This window comes from Hakea prostrata, chromosome 6 (assembly GCF_041222555.1).
Source record: "Hakea prostrata isolate BN-2017 chromosome 6, UWA_Hpros_2, whole genome shotgun sequence".
Lineage (NCBI taxonomy): Eukaryota > Viridiplantae > Streptophyta > Magnoliopsida > Proteales > Proteaceae > Hakea > Hakea prostrata.
Window position 1 is genome coordinate 14,493,556 of NC_142605.1, and position 18,352 is coordinate 14,511,907.

The window sequence follows — 18,352 nt, forward strand, 5'->3', positions numbered from 1 at the left end:
GCCCTTGCTATTGCATTGCTAAGCTGCTGAATGCTTGAGCTCAGCAACATTGCCATGTTTCAAACCCTAAGAGCAATCATTAAATCTATCCATTATTTCTGTCTTTGCTTGTCAACTAAGGGAGAGGGAATTCTTCTCTCAAGCTTTCAATTCATTCACTAGATTTCGTCTATTCCATTGCCCCTTCTGACTATGTCTACTTCAGTTTACTTGACTACAGTCCATGTCCACGTTTTCAAACAGAATAAGAAAGGGTGTTAATAATTAATTAGATCTATAACATTTGATTAGTTACTTACCTCAAGCATTATATAATATCACTCTCTATGCTCCCAACACTGGCGTGTTCTCTATCTTTGTGACTCTTGTCCTCTGATTCTTCAGTGAGCGTGACTCTCTGACATAAGTTTAGGTTTAAACTTTAAAGGGTTAATATCTTTCGGTATATGGTCGGTAATGGTATTGGTTCGGTAACGGTGCGGTCGGTTTTCCGCGGTTGCCTGTTTACCATAATCGTCGCGTCGTTCCATTCGGTATGGTACCGTGCGAATTTGGAACGGTACGGTCGGTAGGTTTCGGTTCGGTGCGGTCGGTTTACGGTTTTTTAACCAATTGACACCCTTAGTTTCAAGCCCCGTTTTTGGGGTTCGGGCGGCGCCCCCCCTCGTGGTTGTGGTTGGGCCCCGTTTTTGCCCGGTTTCGATACCCGAAACTTTTCTTAAGCGGACCAAGTTACTTATCACTTGGACCAACCCCCGTTGGTATGTCTCTTCTTTTTTTAATGACGGTATCTCTAGGGAATTTCTGAGCTGTATTAGTTTGACTGGTTAAAAGCACAGACCTTGGTGCAACTGCCGTGGACCAAACGTCTAGTTGTAGCATAAGATGAAGGCGTTAAAAAAAGCCTCTTAGTAAAAATTTGTGCAGAAGCTTTGGGCACCAGTTTCCCCTTTTTTCATTAAGCTTAACCTTCAGCAAGGGAGAACAAGAAGGAGCCAGTCAGGGAATAAACACTTGATAAGAATGCGATACAAACACTTTAACCGCTGTAACCGAGGAAACTACTTCTTTTGCACAGGAAGGGGGGAAAATCTAATTCTGCAGATAAAATATTATTTTGAATCACTTATATCACATAAATAGATATGGAAGTGAAACATATTTCTAGAGGAAAGGTGCTAAGGCAAGCTCTGAGCAATAAAATTTCTCACCTTCACTTTCATTGATCCACTCAGCTTTTGTACGCTTCTAGCAATACTAATCAATTGATCCTCCTCCATCTTCTTTGCAGAAGAAACCAAAACCAGTTGAGTTCCACTGAGTTCATCATAAATCCTCTCAAATTCCTGCAAAACTTCCCCCACCAACCCTACCTTATTCTTCTTAACCATCATCTTAATCAAAGCCACCAAATACTTCTGAAACTTCCCCTTCTCAGCTATTTCTTTGACCACTTTACCTTTCACCTTATCATCCAAGAACGGATCTATCATGACTGATCGGAGATCTCCATCTCGTCGAAGCAACCTTGAGAACCTCTGGACATCTCTTTCCATGGCTTCAAGAACATTATTGCAACGAGCTACATCTAAAAGTGCAGCTGCATATCCACTGGTGGCGTTTTGATGAGTAACCTGTGATGGAGATCTGGGTGATGAGGAAGAGACGAAAGGAGAAGCACGGTTGTTATAGCTTAGGGAAGATGAGGAGGGCTTGTTAGAGATTGAATTGGGTTTGGTGGTTAAGAGATGGTGCGACGGTGAAGCAGCAAGGTTAGAGATCGGAGGAGGTTTGAAGTGATGAACTTCTTTAGGGGTTGTGGAGTTGAGGCCTGAGACTTTCAGAGAGGAGACAGAGGTCGGCAAGGTATCCATGGAACTGATCGACCTTGAAGATTGTGTCTTATCTTGAAGGAACTTTGCTTCTTGTTTGTTGGTTTTCTAGTGGAAGAAAGAGATGCGTAACAAATTTCAGCCACAAACACAAACGAAAAATAAAAAATAAGAAAGGGGCTCCACCATAAGAAAGAAATGCACAACTAATTTTTGAGGCTATCAGTCTAAGCTTTGCATGTTGGTTGTTAATTAAGGGTGGAGGATTATTATATGCAAAGAACGATTTTTGGTTTGTTTCGCCCAGTTCGCCGGAAGGCAAACTGGGCAAAACGGCGGCGATATTTTGCCACCCAGTTTGGCTAATTTTGCCCCCTTGTTTTGATGGGTTGTTTTTGTCCAAATGAGTTGAAATTTGGTAGGTAGTTTAATTTGATGCCAATAAACACAATGGAATGACTGGTTTTGCCTAAAAACTCACCCAAATTGGTGTTCTTGATCAGCATATAATCGACTTTATATACCGGTAAAACTGTAATTTTACAACCTTATTTTAAACAATTAAACTAACATAAATATGTACAAAACTATTATATTAGTAAGAAAAATATAAATATACAATAATACAAATACAACTACTCAATATCAAGTACTATGCCTTGGTGGATCCATGTCCTCCATCTCTGTCTCCGTTGATAGTTGGGTACAAGGCCCATAGGCTACAACATTAAATTTACACTCCATTATTTTCTTGAAGTCACTCCAAGACATGTCATGCTGATGGTTGTTGACATACAAGGAAACCAGGCCTCTGTAATTTTCATCATCCATGACTGTAAAACTACTCCCCTCAGGGGGGTAACGTGAACAGAGCTCTTCAATTAACATTATAGCATCGAAAGGATATATGTATGTTGCCTCCAACATAGCAGTTCTATGTGAGCCAAATGGAGGCATAAGCGGGACACCCTGATGCTGATAACCCCAAACATCATTACCCCAACCACCATACGTGTTGCCCTCCTGCAAACCCAAGCTCATGGAAGATCCATCATTATATCCATGGTAGTGCGAACTCCTAGAAGGCATATCATCGTGTCCATAAGCAAAAGGGACACCATAGCCATAAGTAGGTGTGGAGCCTACAGACTCCTCCAAGGTCATGGACCCCATCACTCCTGACAACCTGTCCATCGGATCGAAATGGCCGTATGAGCCATATGATCAAGTATCGTCACTATAACCAAAGTCATACGACCCATACCCATGTTGGCCATGGATATGCTGCTGTTCCCCCCCCCCCCAAACTCCCCCCTCCTTGGCCGATTGTAGCTCGTAGGACGATCACGATAAAGCTCACCACCATGATCGTCATCCTGGGTGGCATGTGTGTCCTGAGTCTATAAAATCCAACCTTATCCTAACCCTGACTCGGGCCGGATTTTATACTGTTGCAGGTCCGAAGACCTGAAGTGGTGGTAGAAGAGACTTGTGGGCCCTCATAGTTGAAGATTCAATGCTTGATCCAGAGCCTATGGACATTGACAATGATGCCCCTTACTTGAGCACATTGTCAATGTTGAGTGAAAATCTGCGCATCGATGAAGATTGAATTAGTTGAAGCATTTATTGAACCCCTGTGATCAATCCGAAGGTATTTCTTGAAACTAGACTTGTTGATTGACTTGTAGGAGAAAACCCAACTCAATTCGGATTTGTCTAGCCTTCCAAATCCACTCCTGAAGTTGCTATCATGCCTTGGTCGACTAACAGTCAACCAACAGTAATGGATTTCGAAATTTTACAAAATCACTTCCCATTTTGCCCCTACCTTTTTGGAACTCGTGAATGAGGACCTAAGCTAATCATTTGCACTCCAAAGCACGAAGTTGGACACTCTCTTGGGCTTTTCTTAGTGTTTAGGAAGATCTTTGACTCCAATCATTAGTATTGCACATCGATCATCAACTCAAGGTATGATTCCATCTATTCTTCTTCTAATCTATTCATTTTCTACCAAATTATGATCTTAAGGCCATGGTTGAAGTGCTGCAACCTTGCAAACACTTAACCATAAGTTTTCCCCATTCAATCCCATGATTATCACCCCATTCTTGCTATGTTATGATTCAATTAGGATTGCTTACATTTCATTACTTTGATTCCTCCCATTTCAACCTTGTCTTGATTCAAAACTAATATGTAAATGCATGTTAGGTCTAGATTACTATGAATTCATGATTCTAATTTAGTTCTTACCATTCACTTAATTGATTTCCATCATTCTTTACAATTTCAATCAATCCCAATTCGATTCTTGATATTTAGCATATAAAACATAAGGCTTCGATTTGGTTATTTTTAATTGGACCGTTGGATCGTCATGAAATTTAATGTGTAGTATCCTCATATTGTTATAATCATGCCCTCCAAATTTTGTGTCGATCGGAGCACCGGAAGGTCAGTTTCGGATCAAGTTTTCAATTTTGCCCATGGTTAACAAGTCTTGGTCGACTGCTTGGTCGACCAGTCGACCAAGCTAGTCAACCAAGATATGAGAACATCCTTGTACTTGGCCGAATTGATTCGTTTGACCTCCGATTCGACTATTTTCTTCTCTGATGTTACTTGTAGTTGTCTAGGGTACCAGCACTGATTTTTGGGACTATTATTGGTGATCATTGATTTTATTTACGACTCGATTAAGGTAAGGACGGTCGTTAACACAAGTACATTAATTATTTAATCATGCTTATGCTTTGAGAATTCAGTAAATATAATTTCTATGTGTACTTCTTTACCATGCATGACTTTTACATAATTCTTATCAATAATCATATGTTACATGTCATTCGGAATATCATGCTTAATTATACTTCATGATTTAGTATATGATCAATCATGTTATGATATGTCTTTGTTTATATGATGAATTACTGATTATGAACTATATGATGAGATTGAGCTTGTGATTGACTACGTATGACTTGGGTTTGGGAAGTGTCCTTTCGACACTTTTGTCATTGGAAATCGGAGGGAATAGTATGGGATATTCTTCGAAGGTGTCCATCGACACTTTCCTAGGTTATTGGATGACATACATAGGATGGTCTAGGTGTATGGTTAGGATTTGCCTTGTCGTATCAGACCCGATTCGGAAGGGTATTGAGACCGAATGACCCGTGGTAGGGTATGATTGATGGGCGCTCAAGACCGGTATCCACTCCGTGAGAGGACTTGAACCATGCTGCGGATACCCGAAAGGGGCCATTTATTGGAAGGGTTGCAAATGGATAGACCTGGGCTCACGGGCACTTAAGACCGGTAACCAATCCGTGAGAGGACGTGAGAGCTCTCCATTTACCATTTGTGGATGATCAATAGGGTTGATGAGTCCGTAGTCCGAGTTGGTTGGTGCCATAGGATACATTGACTCTAGTGTGAAGGATACAAAACCGAGTTGATCGGTGCCATAGGGAAAGTATCCGGATCTGACATGATACGACTGAGTAGATGACTTGCATTGGGCTAGGCTATGCCATGGCATGCGCCAGTACTTATACCAATGGTGATGTGAGAGAGTTGTGACTTAACCCCCAGCCATGGTTGATGAGGACTTTACCCAATTACCCCGGCAGACCCAAGATATCTTGTATGATTGAGGGGGAGTGACAAACGACCTAAAGAAGTATGGTGCTATGTCTTAAAGCATGTCTACCTTAGAGACCAGCATACTTAGGGTTAGAATCATACATCATCATTTTCTCATATCATATTGCATCATATCATGATTTGTATCGGTTGAACTGTGTATTATGAAACGACTTGCCTTGCTGAGTTCTTTTGAACTCATTCCTTTCGTGCAATTTGTTAGATTATCCTACAGGTATAGAAGACTCTGATGGCGCACACTACGACCCGAGCTATGATCCCGCATACTACCCTTCGGGTGATGGCTACAATGAGAGTCAGGATTATTGTGCCGAGGAGGATTATGGTTCGTACCAGGGTTAGCCCCACCATGGTGAGGGAGCGGCCACGCTGGGTTCACTTCATCCACACTTACGAAGAAACATTCATTAGGATAGAAGAAACCTTTGCGTAGTGCCCCATTTCCCTGGATGACTATAAACATTTGGATATATTGTCTTTAACTCTTATGGATTTACTCTTGATACGGATTTGTAATTTAGTTTAATTACCACTTTCCGCTATTATTGAAGGAGTGACTCCTAATCACTCTTTCTCTTTGAGATCATATTTATGTGAAGTTGATACTTGATAATTCCGCACTCTGATTAATTATCTTTTCTTATTCATTTGATATGTTTATTGCTTACTTTAAACATTGATTATATTGTTCATGATTATGTTATTGTGAATGTGGGAGGCATGGCTGCTCGATCTGGATCTTCGGCTGTGGATCAAATCCCGGGTATACCAGATAGGATACCGGCTGGGTGGATGTGACAGAGTCTCTCCAATGTATCTCTGGGGGGGATCCTGTGCCTCTGATAATGGAACATGATATCGTTCTTGTACTCCTCCTCCACCACCACCACCACCACCACCACCACCGTCGTCATCATCATCCCTCCGAGTATGACTGGGACTGGGAGCAAGGGTGTCATCTGGATCATCATCTTGCGTGCCAGGCTGCATCATCCAATCCTCATCCACTATGGCGGCAACCGCCTGATGTACCTGCCCCTTTTGAGAAGCCATGTACTCATCTACATTAACTCACGCAGCTTGAGCAATGATTGGGTCTGGCCTACCTCCAGGCTGGTCTAACACTGGCTCTCCCCTATCCAACAACCAATCCGTGAGTGGATGTTGGTCATCTGAAGTGAGCTCGAAGATATCATCGAGTTGGATGTCCCTGTCTGTCCCACTGTTAGCGTTTATACGGGTATTCTCTAACTTTAGCCTCATGTTGTAGTGACAAAACACGAGGTCATTCAGGCATTGACTTCCCAACCTATTCCTCCTTTGGGAGTGAATCATCCCAAATGTACTCCAATTCCTCTCACACCCAGAGGCAGAGCAAGTCTGGGAGAGGATCCGCACTGCCACTCTCCGGAGGTTCTCTGCATCGCCCCCATATAGAATCCACCACTCAGCTGCATTATCACAAATAAATTAAGTTAATACTTTAATTCTTAACAAAAATCCTACTTATATCACTTATATGTAAAATGTAATCATGCATCTAACCTGGATCATAATTTTGTCGGTTTTAAGTAGCAGCAACTGAACCAAAGGTCCCCAGTGCATCCCTAATGTATTTTATCTACAATAATTTGTATTGATTGATAGCTAAATTCTTTCACAAATAAAAAGCAAGTACTAAGTTCTAAGTTTCTAAGTTCTAACTTCCATATGGCAATTTGATTGGACCGTTGCATTTGGCTCTAACTTCCCAATAACCTCCATAACGGCACCGAGCAGGTCTGACCGCAATCCCAAATTTTCAGTGTACTGATATTTTGGATTGAGATAATAGGCTGCACAATTCACAAACTCACAGTTAAAGAATTAATATTTACTACAAGTTACAAATTATTAATAATAAGTAGTAACCCACACTAACTACTTACCCGCCCTATGCATCGGATGCATTAGATGAGCGGTCCATCTAGCATCAACAATGTTCAAGTATGCAACAAAACCTCCGGGGTTAGCTCTTTGGATTGTTGTTTTCATTCGCTCCAGGGCTGCATATATGTGCGGCATAGTGGGGCCCCTTGAGGGAGGAATCAATCATACGTAAAACCTTTATTATAGGGTCTAAGGTGTCACACCCCGCGCCGGGCCTAGTTAACTGCCCAACAACACGTGGGTGCGAACCGTCACAGGATCCATGGTTTTAGTCTATCAACAATAATAAATACAAATACAGATAATCAAGAGCAAGAATAGTGCAATAATTAATAAAAAGGTTACAGGAGTCCAAATACTCCAATAAATATCCAAGAACGAACGAAAGAGGGAAAATCAAGAATCAAAAGTAATATCGAGTTTAGCGGAAACAAAATAAATAACTAAATAATCTTCTCTCTGGTTTTCTTTTATAAATCTAAAAACTAGTTTTCTAAATTAGCAAGTAAAGATGTCCTCCAATCTTTCTCCATACGATCATCAAAATCCTGGCAATCTGCCTCTGTCGGCCATCAATGGGTGCTAAAGGTGCACACAAGCATCATTAGGAGGCTTCATGCTCTGCAAGTTCATGTAACACTGTCTATACCACATCAGCTTCATACGAGAAAGCTCTTTCATACGAATCATCTCCAACTTCCGACATTGTGCAACTATCTGTACAGTTTATATAATACATACAATGAAAGGAATGAGCTCTAACGAACTCAGTAAGGAACAAGCAATTCTCATATATATGTCAATACAATCCACGAATGCACAGATGAAATGATATGGATGGTATGCAGAAATATGAATGCTACTAAGATCTAACTATGCAAGTCTCTATAAGCTGACATGCTTTAAGATATACACCAGCCCTCCTCTGGGTAAGTCTCATCACTCTGATCCGGCAAGGACTGGTTACCTCTGTAGGGATCCTGGGCAAAGGGGTAAGTCCACACCTGGCTCTCAAACCATGGCTGGGGGTTAAGTCAACACTCTCTCTCCACGACCATTGGCAATGAGTACTGGCGCATGTCGGGGTTTCTAATCCAATGCAAGTCATAATGGTAACATACTATATGGAGTCCAGATACTTCCCCTATGGCACCAACCAACTCGGTTCAGTATCCTTCGCAACCTAGGAGTGAGAACCCTCACGGATTGGCTACCGTTGTTGGACTCCACTCCTTAACCCTATGGTCATCCACATATTATTGGGGCGGATGCTCTCATGATTCCTCACGACACCCGGTTCGTTCCTTGGACGTCCATGAGCCCAACCCTAACATATGCAACCCTACCATTACATGACCAATAGTGGACCACTAAGTCTCCGCACGGACTGGTTACCGCTGTTGGATGAAACATAGTCACGTCACCATTGTCACGGGTCACCCGGCTTCAATTCCCCTGCCGAAAGGGTAATAGCATGTGGGGTACCTAGCCATGCAATTCTAGACACTCCTAAGTATGTCATCCAATAATCATGATAGTGCTGGAGACATCAGCAGGCATGTGTCCCATTCCACAGCCTTTTGATATCTCAAGCCAAGATATCCCAATGGAATACCCCTTCCATCACAACTACACTACATCACTCTTTATCATATCATGAACAGTTGTGCAATATCATAAAAGATGAAGTACATTAAGGAATACCACAAACAGCAAGTTACATGATCAAAGAATAGTAAATAGAACAACAGAATCATCATGTATATGTAATTGCATATAAATAAGAATGCATGTCCTTACCTGTAATTATGTAAAATTCTTCTAACTTGAATTCCAGAAACTATTATAAGACTTTTACTTGAAACAGAGAACACTTAGGCATAAGGTTACAAGAATATATAAGAGTCAAGAGTCAAAACAAATCCAAAATCAAACTTACACAGACACTGGAAACCGGCCGGTCGCTTGAGCCGGTCGCTTAGGTTGAGCGACCGCCACTAGTGACCGCCCCAAAAATAGAGAGTTTCAGATCCGAAACTCAGGCTTCTGATCTCCATTTTCAATCCGGATTTCGAGTGATCATGGCCTAAGTCTCAAATCTAACACTCCTAAAGACAATAGGTGAAGGGAAAACTAACAAACATCAAAAATGGATTACCCAGAAACTCTCCCCTTGACTGGATCTATCCATTAACAAATGCAGGGATTTGTTTCTGGACAGGATCTCATCAAGAACATTGGAAAGGGAGTACAACAAATCAATTGGGTAACCACTAACAAAAAGGGGATGGGTTCATATCAATTAAAGGTTAAAAAGAAGAGAATTGCAGATGGAGATTCATTACCTTAATCAAAATCACCAAGAATAGAAGAGAAAAGGTTTCATAACATTAACAGCACTTTAGACCTGAATCCCGCACGTTTCCATTGCCGTCTAATCGCCCAAAATAGCAATCCCGAACATAAAAATGCATTAATAGGGCGAGGGATGCTATTTATAACGAACAGGGGGCAAAATAGGGCAAAACCTCGAAAACAGAACCGGGCGGTCGCTCCAGGCGGTCGCTTGGTTTGATCGACCGCCACTAGCAACCGCCCCCATGTATATTGCTATACAAGGGTGCTTTGCTCATGGCACAACCTAACCCAAATGAAGACATGGGGGAGATCATAGTCCGAAAAATCAATCTCAATAGGTCAATAATAAAGGGGTTAGGGTTTCATCATAACATATGGCTCATGAAAAGGTTATGATCACGGAAAGAGAGGGAATGATTGTTATCAAGAAAATAACAAGAAATCATAGGAAATCTAGTTTAGGTTAATAGAAACATTACCCATGAGGTTTCCCTCACATGGAAGGTTACAAAAGGTTTCCAGAAAGATCATTCAAGGGTTAGGGTTAAGGTTTCAAGAATCTATTGGCTAGGGTTAAGATCATGATGATGATCATAGATCTCAAAGAATAGAATGAGATCATGGAATAGATGGTTGCAAGGATGCATCATCTTTTTCCTGATCTCAATCAAGAACAAGAACGAAGAAAGAATAATTAGAAATCCTAATTAGGTTAAACATGGATCATGAAGAAAATATAGTGTGATCAAGGATAAAGAATTAGAGAATGATAGGTTACAATTTTAGTAAAGAAAACACATTGATTGGCTGTTAACAAGATCAAACTAAGGGTTCTTGGTTTGATCCAAGAGGTTAGGGTTTCACCCTTTTTTGGCTCCCAATGAAAAGGTTGAGAGCACCGGATGAAGGGAAATAAATTGATAGCCAATAAAACAAGAAAATAAAGATGATCAAGTTTAAGTTAACACAAATATCACCAAGGGAAAGAGAAACAAAGAATGCACGATCTGAAAAGGTGTTGGGGAGTTTCCAACAGATAAAGGAACATTAGGGTTTCATATATGGTTACCTCTCATGAGAGTTACCCATAATTAATCCTCACAAAAACAACCCAAGATAGATAAAGGAATATCTCATTAGTATTTCAAAATAAAGAATGGAATTAGGAAGGGTCTACTAATGAGAGAAAAATAAGGTTCACAATTAAAGTGAAAGGAAAGAAATTCAAATCATACAATTAGGGATTTACTAACAAGAATCCGTGTATCCCACGGAAAGACTAAGGAGAATAAAGATTCACCCTTAGGGCAAAGAATTTACAATCAAGAAAGGTTTTGGGGAGGGTCCAATGAATTAATAGAAAATAAAAGGGTTGCCAATTGGTTACCCTCTCATGAAGGTTACCCAAGAATTTCCCCTCAAAATCTCACCCTTTTGGTTTTCAATGGTCCAAGGAATATTAGGGATCAACTCCTCAATCATGAGGACACAAGGGAAGGTCATGGTAAAAGTATGAGACCTTCCCCACAATCATAAAGATAGGTAGAAAATTCAAGGAAAGTGTCATCAAGATCATTGGTGGAGTCAAATTCAAGGATCATCGCCATATGGCTTCAAGATCATAGAGTGAATTGGGGGATTCACTCTAGGGCTAAAAGAATTAGAGAAGATGTCATTACAGCAATGTAATACCCTTCTCATCATCAGAAAATCAGAAGTAGAGAAGAAAGAATGAATTAAAGAAGAAACGAATTGAATACCAACCTTTTAGAAGAGAAACCGATGAAGAAAACAGAACAGATGCTTGAGGATCTTCCTTGGCTTCGAAGGAGAGGTTCTAGGGCTTTTCCCACGTTCTCCCAAGGCTTAGAACAGATTGAGAGTGATAAACATGGAGTTCCCCCTTTTAAATAGCACAAAGAGTTCAAGAATTACTAGGGTTTCACTAAACTGACCAAACTAACCCTGTTGGTTGATTGGTTGCCAAAGAAGAAGTTCTAAGGTCCTTCCCACGCCATCAAGAGGTTTAGAAACATGGTAGGATAGCTTACCACGAAATTAAAAGAAATAAAACTTTTAAAAACCTTCAAAACATAAAATTACCAAAATGCCACTGCTTGGACAGCTTGTTCAAAAATAGGGATTTAATGGGCCTAACTTCAATATTTTTGGATGGGCTTCTTTCAACACATCATACTACTTACCTAGTATGGAGGGATGTCTTCAAACCAGGTCCAACTAGGCTTTAGGTCTATCAACCAAGTTCTTCATCACAAATAAATAGTTCAACTCCAAATCAAATAAGGTTTCCATAAGGAAACACCATCATCAATATCCATGGGTTTTGGGTCAAACACCATATCTTCTACTGAGATGGCCCACAAAGACATCTTCCTCATTTTGGGACATTGGATCAACTCTAAGGGAAAGGTCTGACATGGCTTCCTAAGATTTTCAAAGATAGTAAACCTGAAATCACGGTCAAACTTCATAGTCAACATTAAACAAACCCGACTTCACCCAAAACAGATCGGGTTTCCGGGCTAGATTTGGGTTGGGTGTCACATAAGGTCTCCAGCACAATTCTCACATTCCTCCAAAACTTATCAGACGAGATTATCGTCTGTGTGGTGTGCCCACTACTAGTACTGAATTATCACAAACACATTAAATTAGTAATAAATACTACATACTAGATATTCATATTTCATAGTATAAATGTATAAGAAATTAACAAACTTGTTAAATCAAATAGTAGAGACTATAGATAAATAAATATATAATAAATAAATAAAAAAAAAACTTACTTTGATCCAACCCATGAGAACCACTCCTCTGATGAAAACATGGATCTCAAGCTTGCCTTCCGTTCCTGAATACTGTTGAGGGCGATGAAATTCGTGGCAAATCTCGTAGGACCGGGTCACACTAGCTCACCACCGCATGCTTGCCTTATCATATGCAGAGCAACAGTATGATTGTAGATGAAATTTGTTACCTGCTTGGCCCTCTCCACTGTGCTTTGGATAATATTGATCTTGCCGATGTCCTTTAACATAAGGTCGATACAATGAGCTGCGCATGGTGTCCAATATTGGTTATATCCAACTGTATTCATCAGTACCTCACCGGCTTTCTTGAAGTTGGCGCCATTGTTGGTGACAATCTGCACCACATTCTCCTTCCCAACTTCATCAATCACATCCTGCAAAAGTCCAAGAATATACCTGTGGTCTTTTGTATGCCCAGTAGCATCCACAGATTTTAGAAACACGGTCTTCTGATCACAATACACCATAAAGTTGATGATAGACTTTCTTGTCGGACCGGTCCATCCATCACACATAATGGTGCATCCATATGTCTCCCAAAATATTCTCAAACTATTGATGTACTCTTGCAGCTCCTCCTTCTCCTCAGCCAGGAAAGTGGTCAACACCTCGTTAGGGGTAGGACCACAATATCCAGGACCTACCTTTGCAATAGTGTCAACCATATTACTATAATAAGGACCCTGTGCCGTATGTGTTGGAACCGAATTGTAGTACATCCACTTCGACATTGCCTTCTTCACTTTCTTCGCCATCCCTTTCCATGCACCTGTGATCTTGGGCTGCTTGGCCCCCTTATTTCTAAAAATATCAGGATCCTGCTCTAGGATAGGATCCGACCTCTGTGGATAGTCACGTGGACGTGATCCCCATATATCAGCCGTAGAAGGGACCCTCTGACTCTGTGATCGGTTGAACATACCATGTATACCACCCCTGTCCCTAGATCCAGATGCTCCAGCCCCTACAGGCCCAGAGGTACTAGGTCCTGTAAATCTAGCTCTGGCCCTCTCCTCCTCTTGGTACTGCATCGCCCTACTCTCAGTCATCGCCTGTCTAACATCCCTCTCCTCCCACTCTCTCAAATCAACGGGATCAACCTCCTGATCAGAATCTGAATCAACTCTATAATATGATGGTGGTGCCCGCACCGCCTCATCCAATGCATCATTTACCCTTCTCCTCTCTTGTTTCTTCTTCCCCTTGTCTTTCTCCATCTCTCTAACTGCCTTTATGATATCCACATTCACCTCAGTGTAGGTAGCCACATTCTTTGAACTACCAGTGATGTGAGCCTTAAACCTACTTATGCCACCTGAATTCAACTCCTTACCACAGAAGTTGCATCTTGTTTTACTTTTTTTGCCATCAATTGCAACACAATACTGCCACGCAGGATTAGCCCTCCCCCTCCTTGCAGATGCCGCTCCCTGTGTTTGTCCCTGTCCCTGGCCCTGTGAACCTGTTCCTCTCCCACCGCTAGACTTGATAACTGTTGGTCTGTTGCAACAAAAATGATTTCATAAACAATTAAACAATATCAATATAATATTTTAAACAATATTTAAATTTTTTCCGACAAAAGAAAAGGCTATCATATCAAAACCGACAATGAAACCATACGAGAAGCACTTGAAAATAATTATATAGGTATTCTATAATTTTCTCTAATTTTCAAAATCATTTTCCTTATTTATTCCTAATTTTTTTTCTCTTTTTTCATAATTATTTATATTTTATATTCATATTTTAATAAATTTCAAAAAATCAAATAATTATTTATTGGTTCGAAAATTATTCCAACTCTATGAGTCTGTAGATCGACCCATGGGCATCCACATATATTTTTTCAATCACAATGCAACACATATATCATGCAAAAGCAAGCATTTAAAATGTATAAAAATACAATTTTTGACGCCCGAAAATAAATAAATAAATTACTTAGTGAAAAAAAAAATTTCGACTCCGTGAGTTTGTAGATAAGCCTATTGTATTCAACATATATTAATTTCTTACCCATCCAACAATATTATGGCATGCATTTTCAAAAAAAAAAAAAAATTTAGTGAAGAACTGTTTACCTCTTAGATGAAAAACACCCAGATTTGTGTGAAATCTCGCTTGATCGTCGTGAATAATGCTATACCTGTCAAGAATGAAGTGAGTACTGCGGTTTTATGTCGAAGATCGGACGAAAATATGGCCAAAACACCTAGAACTAGGAGAGAGAAGCTCTGGATGGTGTGGGTGAGGAGAGAAAAAGTCACAGAAAACAAATGATAAATAATGAAAATTTCCCACGAGCCCCGCATTTATCGCCGATATCTCGGCGATATATGGTATAAGTCATTTCGCCCCCTGGTTTTGTTTCGCCAGTGGGCGAAACAGGCGAATTTAGCAGATATTTCCGCGAAATTCGCCGAAATATAGTTCTACGATAATATGTAGATTTTTTCGCAAGGGCACTTAATAATTCATGATTGACCACTTACATGGGCTAAATTGTGCGGCACATATTTTGCACTTTTTGTAAAATTACAAGTTACCCACTTTTAATTTTATGGTAGTTTGAAATTAAAATGACCATTTTGCCTATAACATGTTGATAAATATAATTTGTATATTTTATATTTAAGGATGTTAATACAATATACATATGGATGAATAGGTTGTAACTAGTTGATTTTTTCTTTAATTTTTTTATTTAATTGTAAATATAAGATTAAATATGCAAATTTAACTATAATTGAACAAATTAAATTGAACTTAAACAAATTTGTAAATACTCAATTCACAATACAAGGATTTTATAGTGATTCGACTTTAAAAGTCTGACGTCCACTTCTCTTTTGGCTTCAAGAGAAATTTTCACTAATGATTCTCTTTTAATACAATTGGTAAATAATCAAACTCTTACAATCTTTATTCACCAGCAAAAGCACCATTTACAATCTTTGTTCACAGACAAAAGCATCATAATCTAATTCTGATCTACCTAGACTTAGAATTGAAAACAATCAAATACAATAGAATGGTTAGAGATACCTAACAAGGAGTGTGACACTTTATCCCTTGTGTGAGTCTAATACAATGAAAGTTGTATGCCCAAATAAAAATGATATGCACCACCTGTAACCTTTCAATAGCTTTTATCACCTCAAGCTTAGTTTCCACAAGCTTGCTTTAATGCTTTGGTATATTTTTCAAGGGTGGAGTAAGGGTGAGAGGCAAATATAATTAAATTCTTGCAATTTGAGAGTATTTAGGGAGTAGATAATCATTTGGCAATGTTTTAGATTTCAAATGGGGTGAATTGGTCTTATATAGATGCCTTCAAGTGCCTTAGCTCAACCCCCAACGGATAGAAAATGGACAAGTTTTAGCCCAGACAAATCACCGTCTAATCTAAATATAGTCATTGGAGCTCAAACGGATCATTTTCTCGTTAAACAAATCTCCATCTACTAAACCAAAAAATTCATTTGAGCTTCTATGACCAAACATAGTTCCGTCTACAACCCAATGGCACAATATGAGATTTTAAGGGGATTTAGGTTCTTCTAATAAAATTTATATCCTCATTCACTCTTCTTTATATGTTATCGGTCCATCTAATCATATGACGCACAAGGTTTTCATGCAAATGAGTGCAATCATATTTATATATCCACGACGGAGGTATCCTAGGTCCTAATTTGCTAAGTCTTCTTGCTTGAGTTGATATTCTGGAATTTTCTTATACTCCATTTCTTATGCTCATCTTGACTTAGACCTCATGTCCATATTGACTTGGACTTGGGCATCCAGTGTTGAGTTGGATTTGGTCCACTTGCTCTCATATTGAACTAGATATGCACAACTCAATATAGTCATTAATAATTCATGTTTATTATTATAAAAACTAATAGAGGCTGATATGGCAATGCTGACATGACATTTTCAATAATCTCCCCCTTTTGATGATGACAAACATACATATGAATGAAAATAAAAAAAAAAAAAAAAAAAAAAGGGATAATTACTATTGCCCCCTTGTACTTTGATTTTATTACTACTTTATCCCCTGTACTTTTTAAAATTGCTAATCCAACCTTTAACTTTGTCTACAATTACTAATGCCCCCCTACCGTTAAACTCCGTTAGTTTACTGATGATGTGGCATCTATATATTTATTCAAAATTCCAAAAATAACCCCGCAATTATCTTTTTACTTATATACTCTTTTGTCAAGTTATAATACTACCCTTAATTAACTATGGGAAAAAATTAACTTTAAATTAACTTTTCTTTTTAAAAATAAACCACCGAATAAAGGAAAGATGTGATTTTTCTTTTTCTAAAAAGAAATCACCAAATAAAGGAATGTAATTAAATAAAACTTAAAATGGAAATTAAAATATTAAGAAATAACAAATTTAATTCAAAGTTGGAAATTGAAAATCACCTAATATATGCTGACCATAATATATATTACCAAATTTTCTATCAATTAGCATCTTATATGCTAATTTGTTTGTAAAATTTCCATCATGGTGATAATGAAAATTTTAAGTGGAATGTGAAAGTTTCAACAACCATAAGTATGTGGTCCCACCAAATCCAAAACTAATTCTAAAATATAAGATTTTAAAGATATAATTGACATTCATATAGTTTCTATAAATGAGGGTAATGCAATATTTTTGACTTCTTAATTCTAAGGACAAAATAGACATTTCATATTTGATGTTAACAGCCACTTAACACCGTTAGAAATGAGGGGGGCAATAGTAATTTCACAAAGAATAGGGTTTGATTAGTAATAAAACCAAAGTATAAGGGGGCAATAGTAATTATCCCTAAAAAAAATATGAATAATCATTAATAGTAAGAATTCATCACTCATATGCATGTTATTACATGTTTTTCATGAATAATCCAGTGAATTACCTAATTCTAATTCACACATTTTCTATTCCTTTTGTCATCAATGAACAATACATATGATATGCTTCCCCTCAAATAACTCTCCCTCTTAACATATGCTCTCCCTCACATATGCACGCTCCCCCTAGATTAATATATAAAAGAAGGACAACAACATGTTCTCCCTTAATAACCTATTTCAGGATCCTTAATTATTTTTAATAAGATTCTAAATAAGATTCCAAATACACCAACTAAGTTATCCATATCTATGTCATTTGTCTCATTTATGCTCCTATCAACATCACTAATGAAATTAAGACTATAGGAAGAGTTTACCTCAAGGATTTTTGTTCTTCCTCTAATCTTGCCATTAGAGCCAAGTTGTTGTTGTCTTCATCGGACTCTTCCTACTTTTCTTCATTATCACTTGTGATGTAATATGTAAACGCCATATAAGCTTTCTTCTTTTCTTCATTTGGACACTCTAATTTGAGGTGGTCCAGTTTCCTACACTTAAAACAAATTATAATTTTATTAGAGGCAAAAGTTCTTTCCTTAGAAAGATTTTTACATTTGTACTCCTTCGAGGATTGTCCTTTGTGAGAGGTGCTTTCCTTCTTTCTTCTTGTGGAATCTCTTGAACTCTTTGGTGATTGAAATATCTTTTTTCCAATGTCCTATATAGTCCTCTCATTCAATCTCATTTTCTTCATCTACCTTGATAGCACTTTTTAATGCTATGAACTTCTTTTGATCTTCTTGCATGCTTGATTTGATTTGCTTGTCCTCTTCAAGTTCCTCTTCATGAGCAAGCAAAT

At 38.7% G+C, this 18,352-nt stretch overlaps 1 protein-coding gene across 1 annotated transcript; it reads right to left on the bottom strand.

The window, feature by feature from the left end:
* Positions 1-743: 743 nt before the first annotated feature.
* LOC149012319 (ATP synthase delta chain, chloroplastic-like) lies at positions 744-1,933 on the bottom strand. The gene has a single exon (XM_089159198.1). The coding sequence runs from the start codon at positions 1,872-1,874 to the stop codon at positions 1,179-1,181; it is 696 nt and encodes a 231-aa protein (XP_089015324.1). The 5' UTR covers positions 1,875-1,933; the 3' UTR covers positions 744-1,178.
* Positions 1,934-18,352: the final 16,419 nt, after the last annotated feature.

Bases quoted from the DNA above. Each gene is read 5' to 3' on its own strand.
- LOC149012319 (XM_089159198.1), bottom strand. From the start codon at position 1,874: ATGGATACCTTGCCGACCTCTGTCTCCTCTCTGAAAGTCTCAGGCCTC.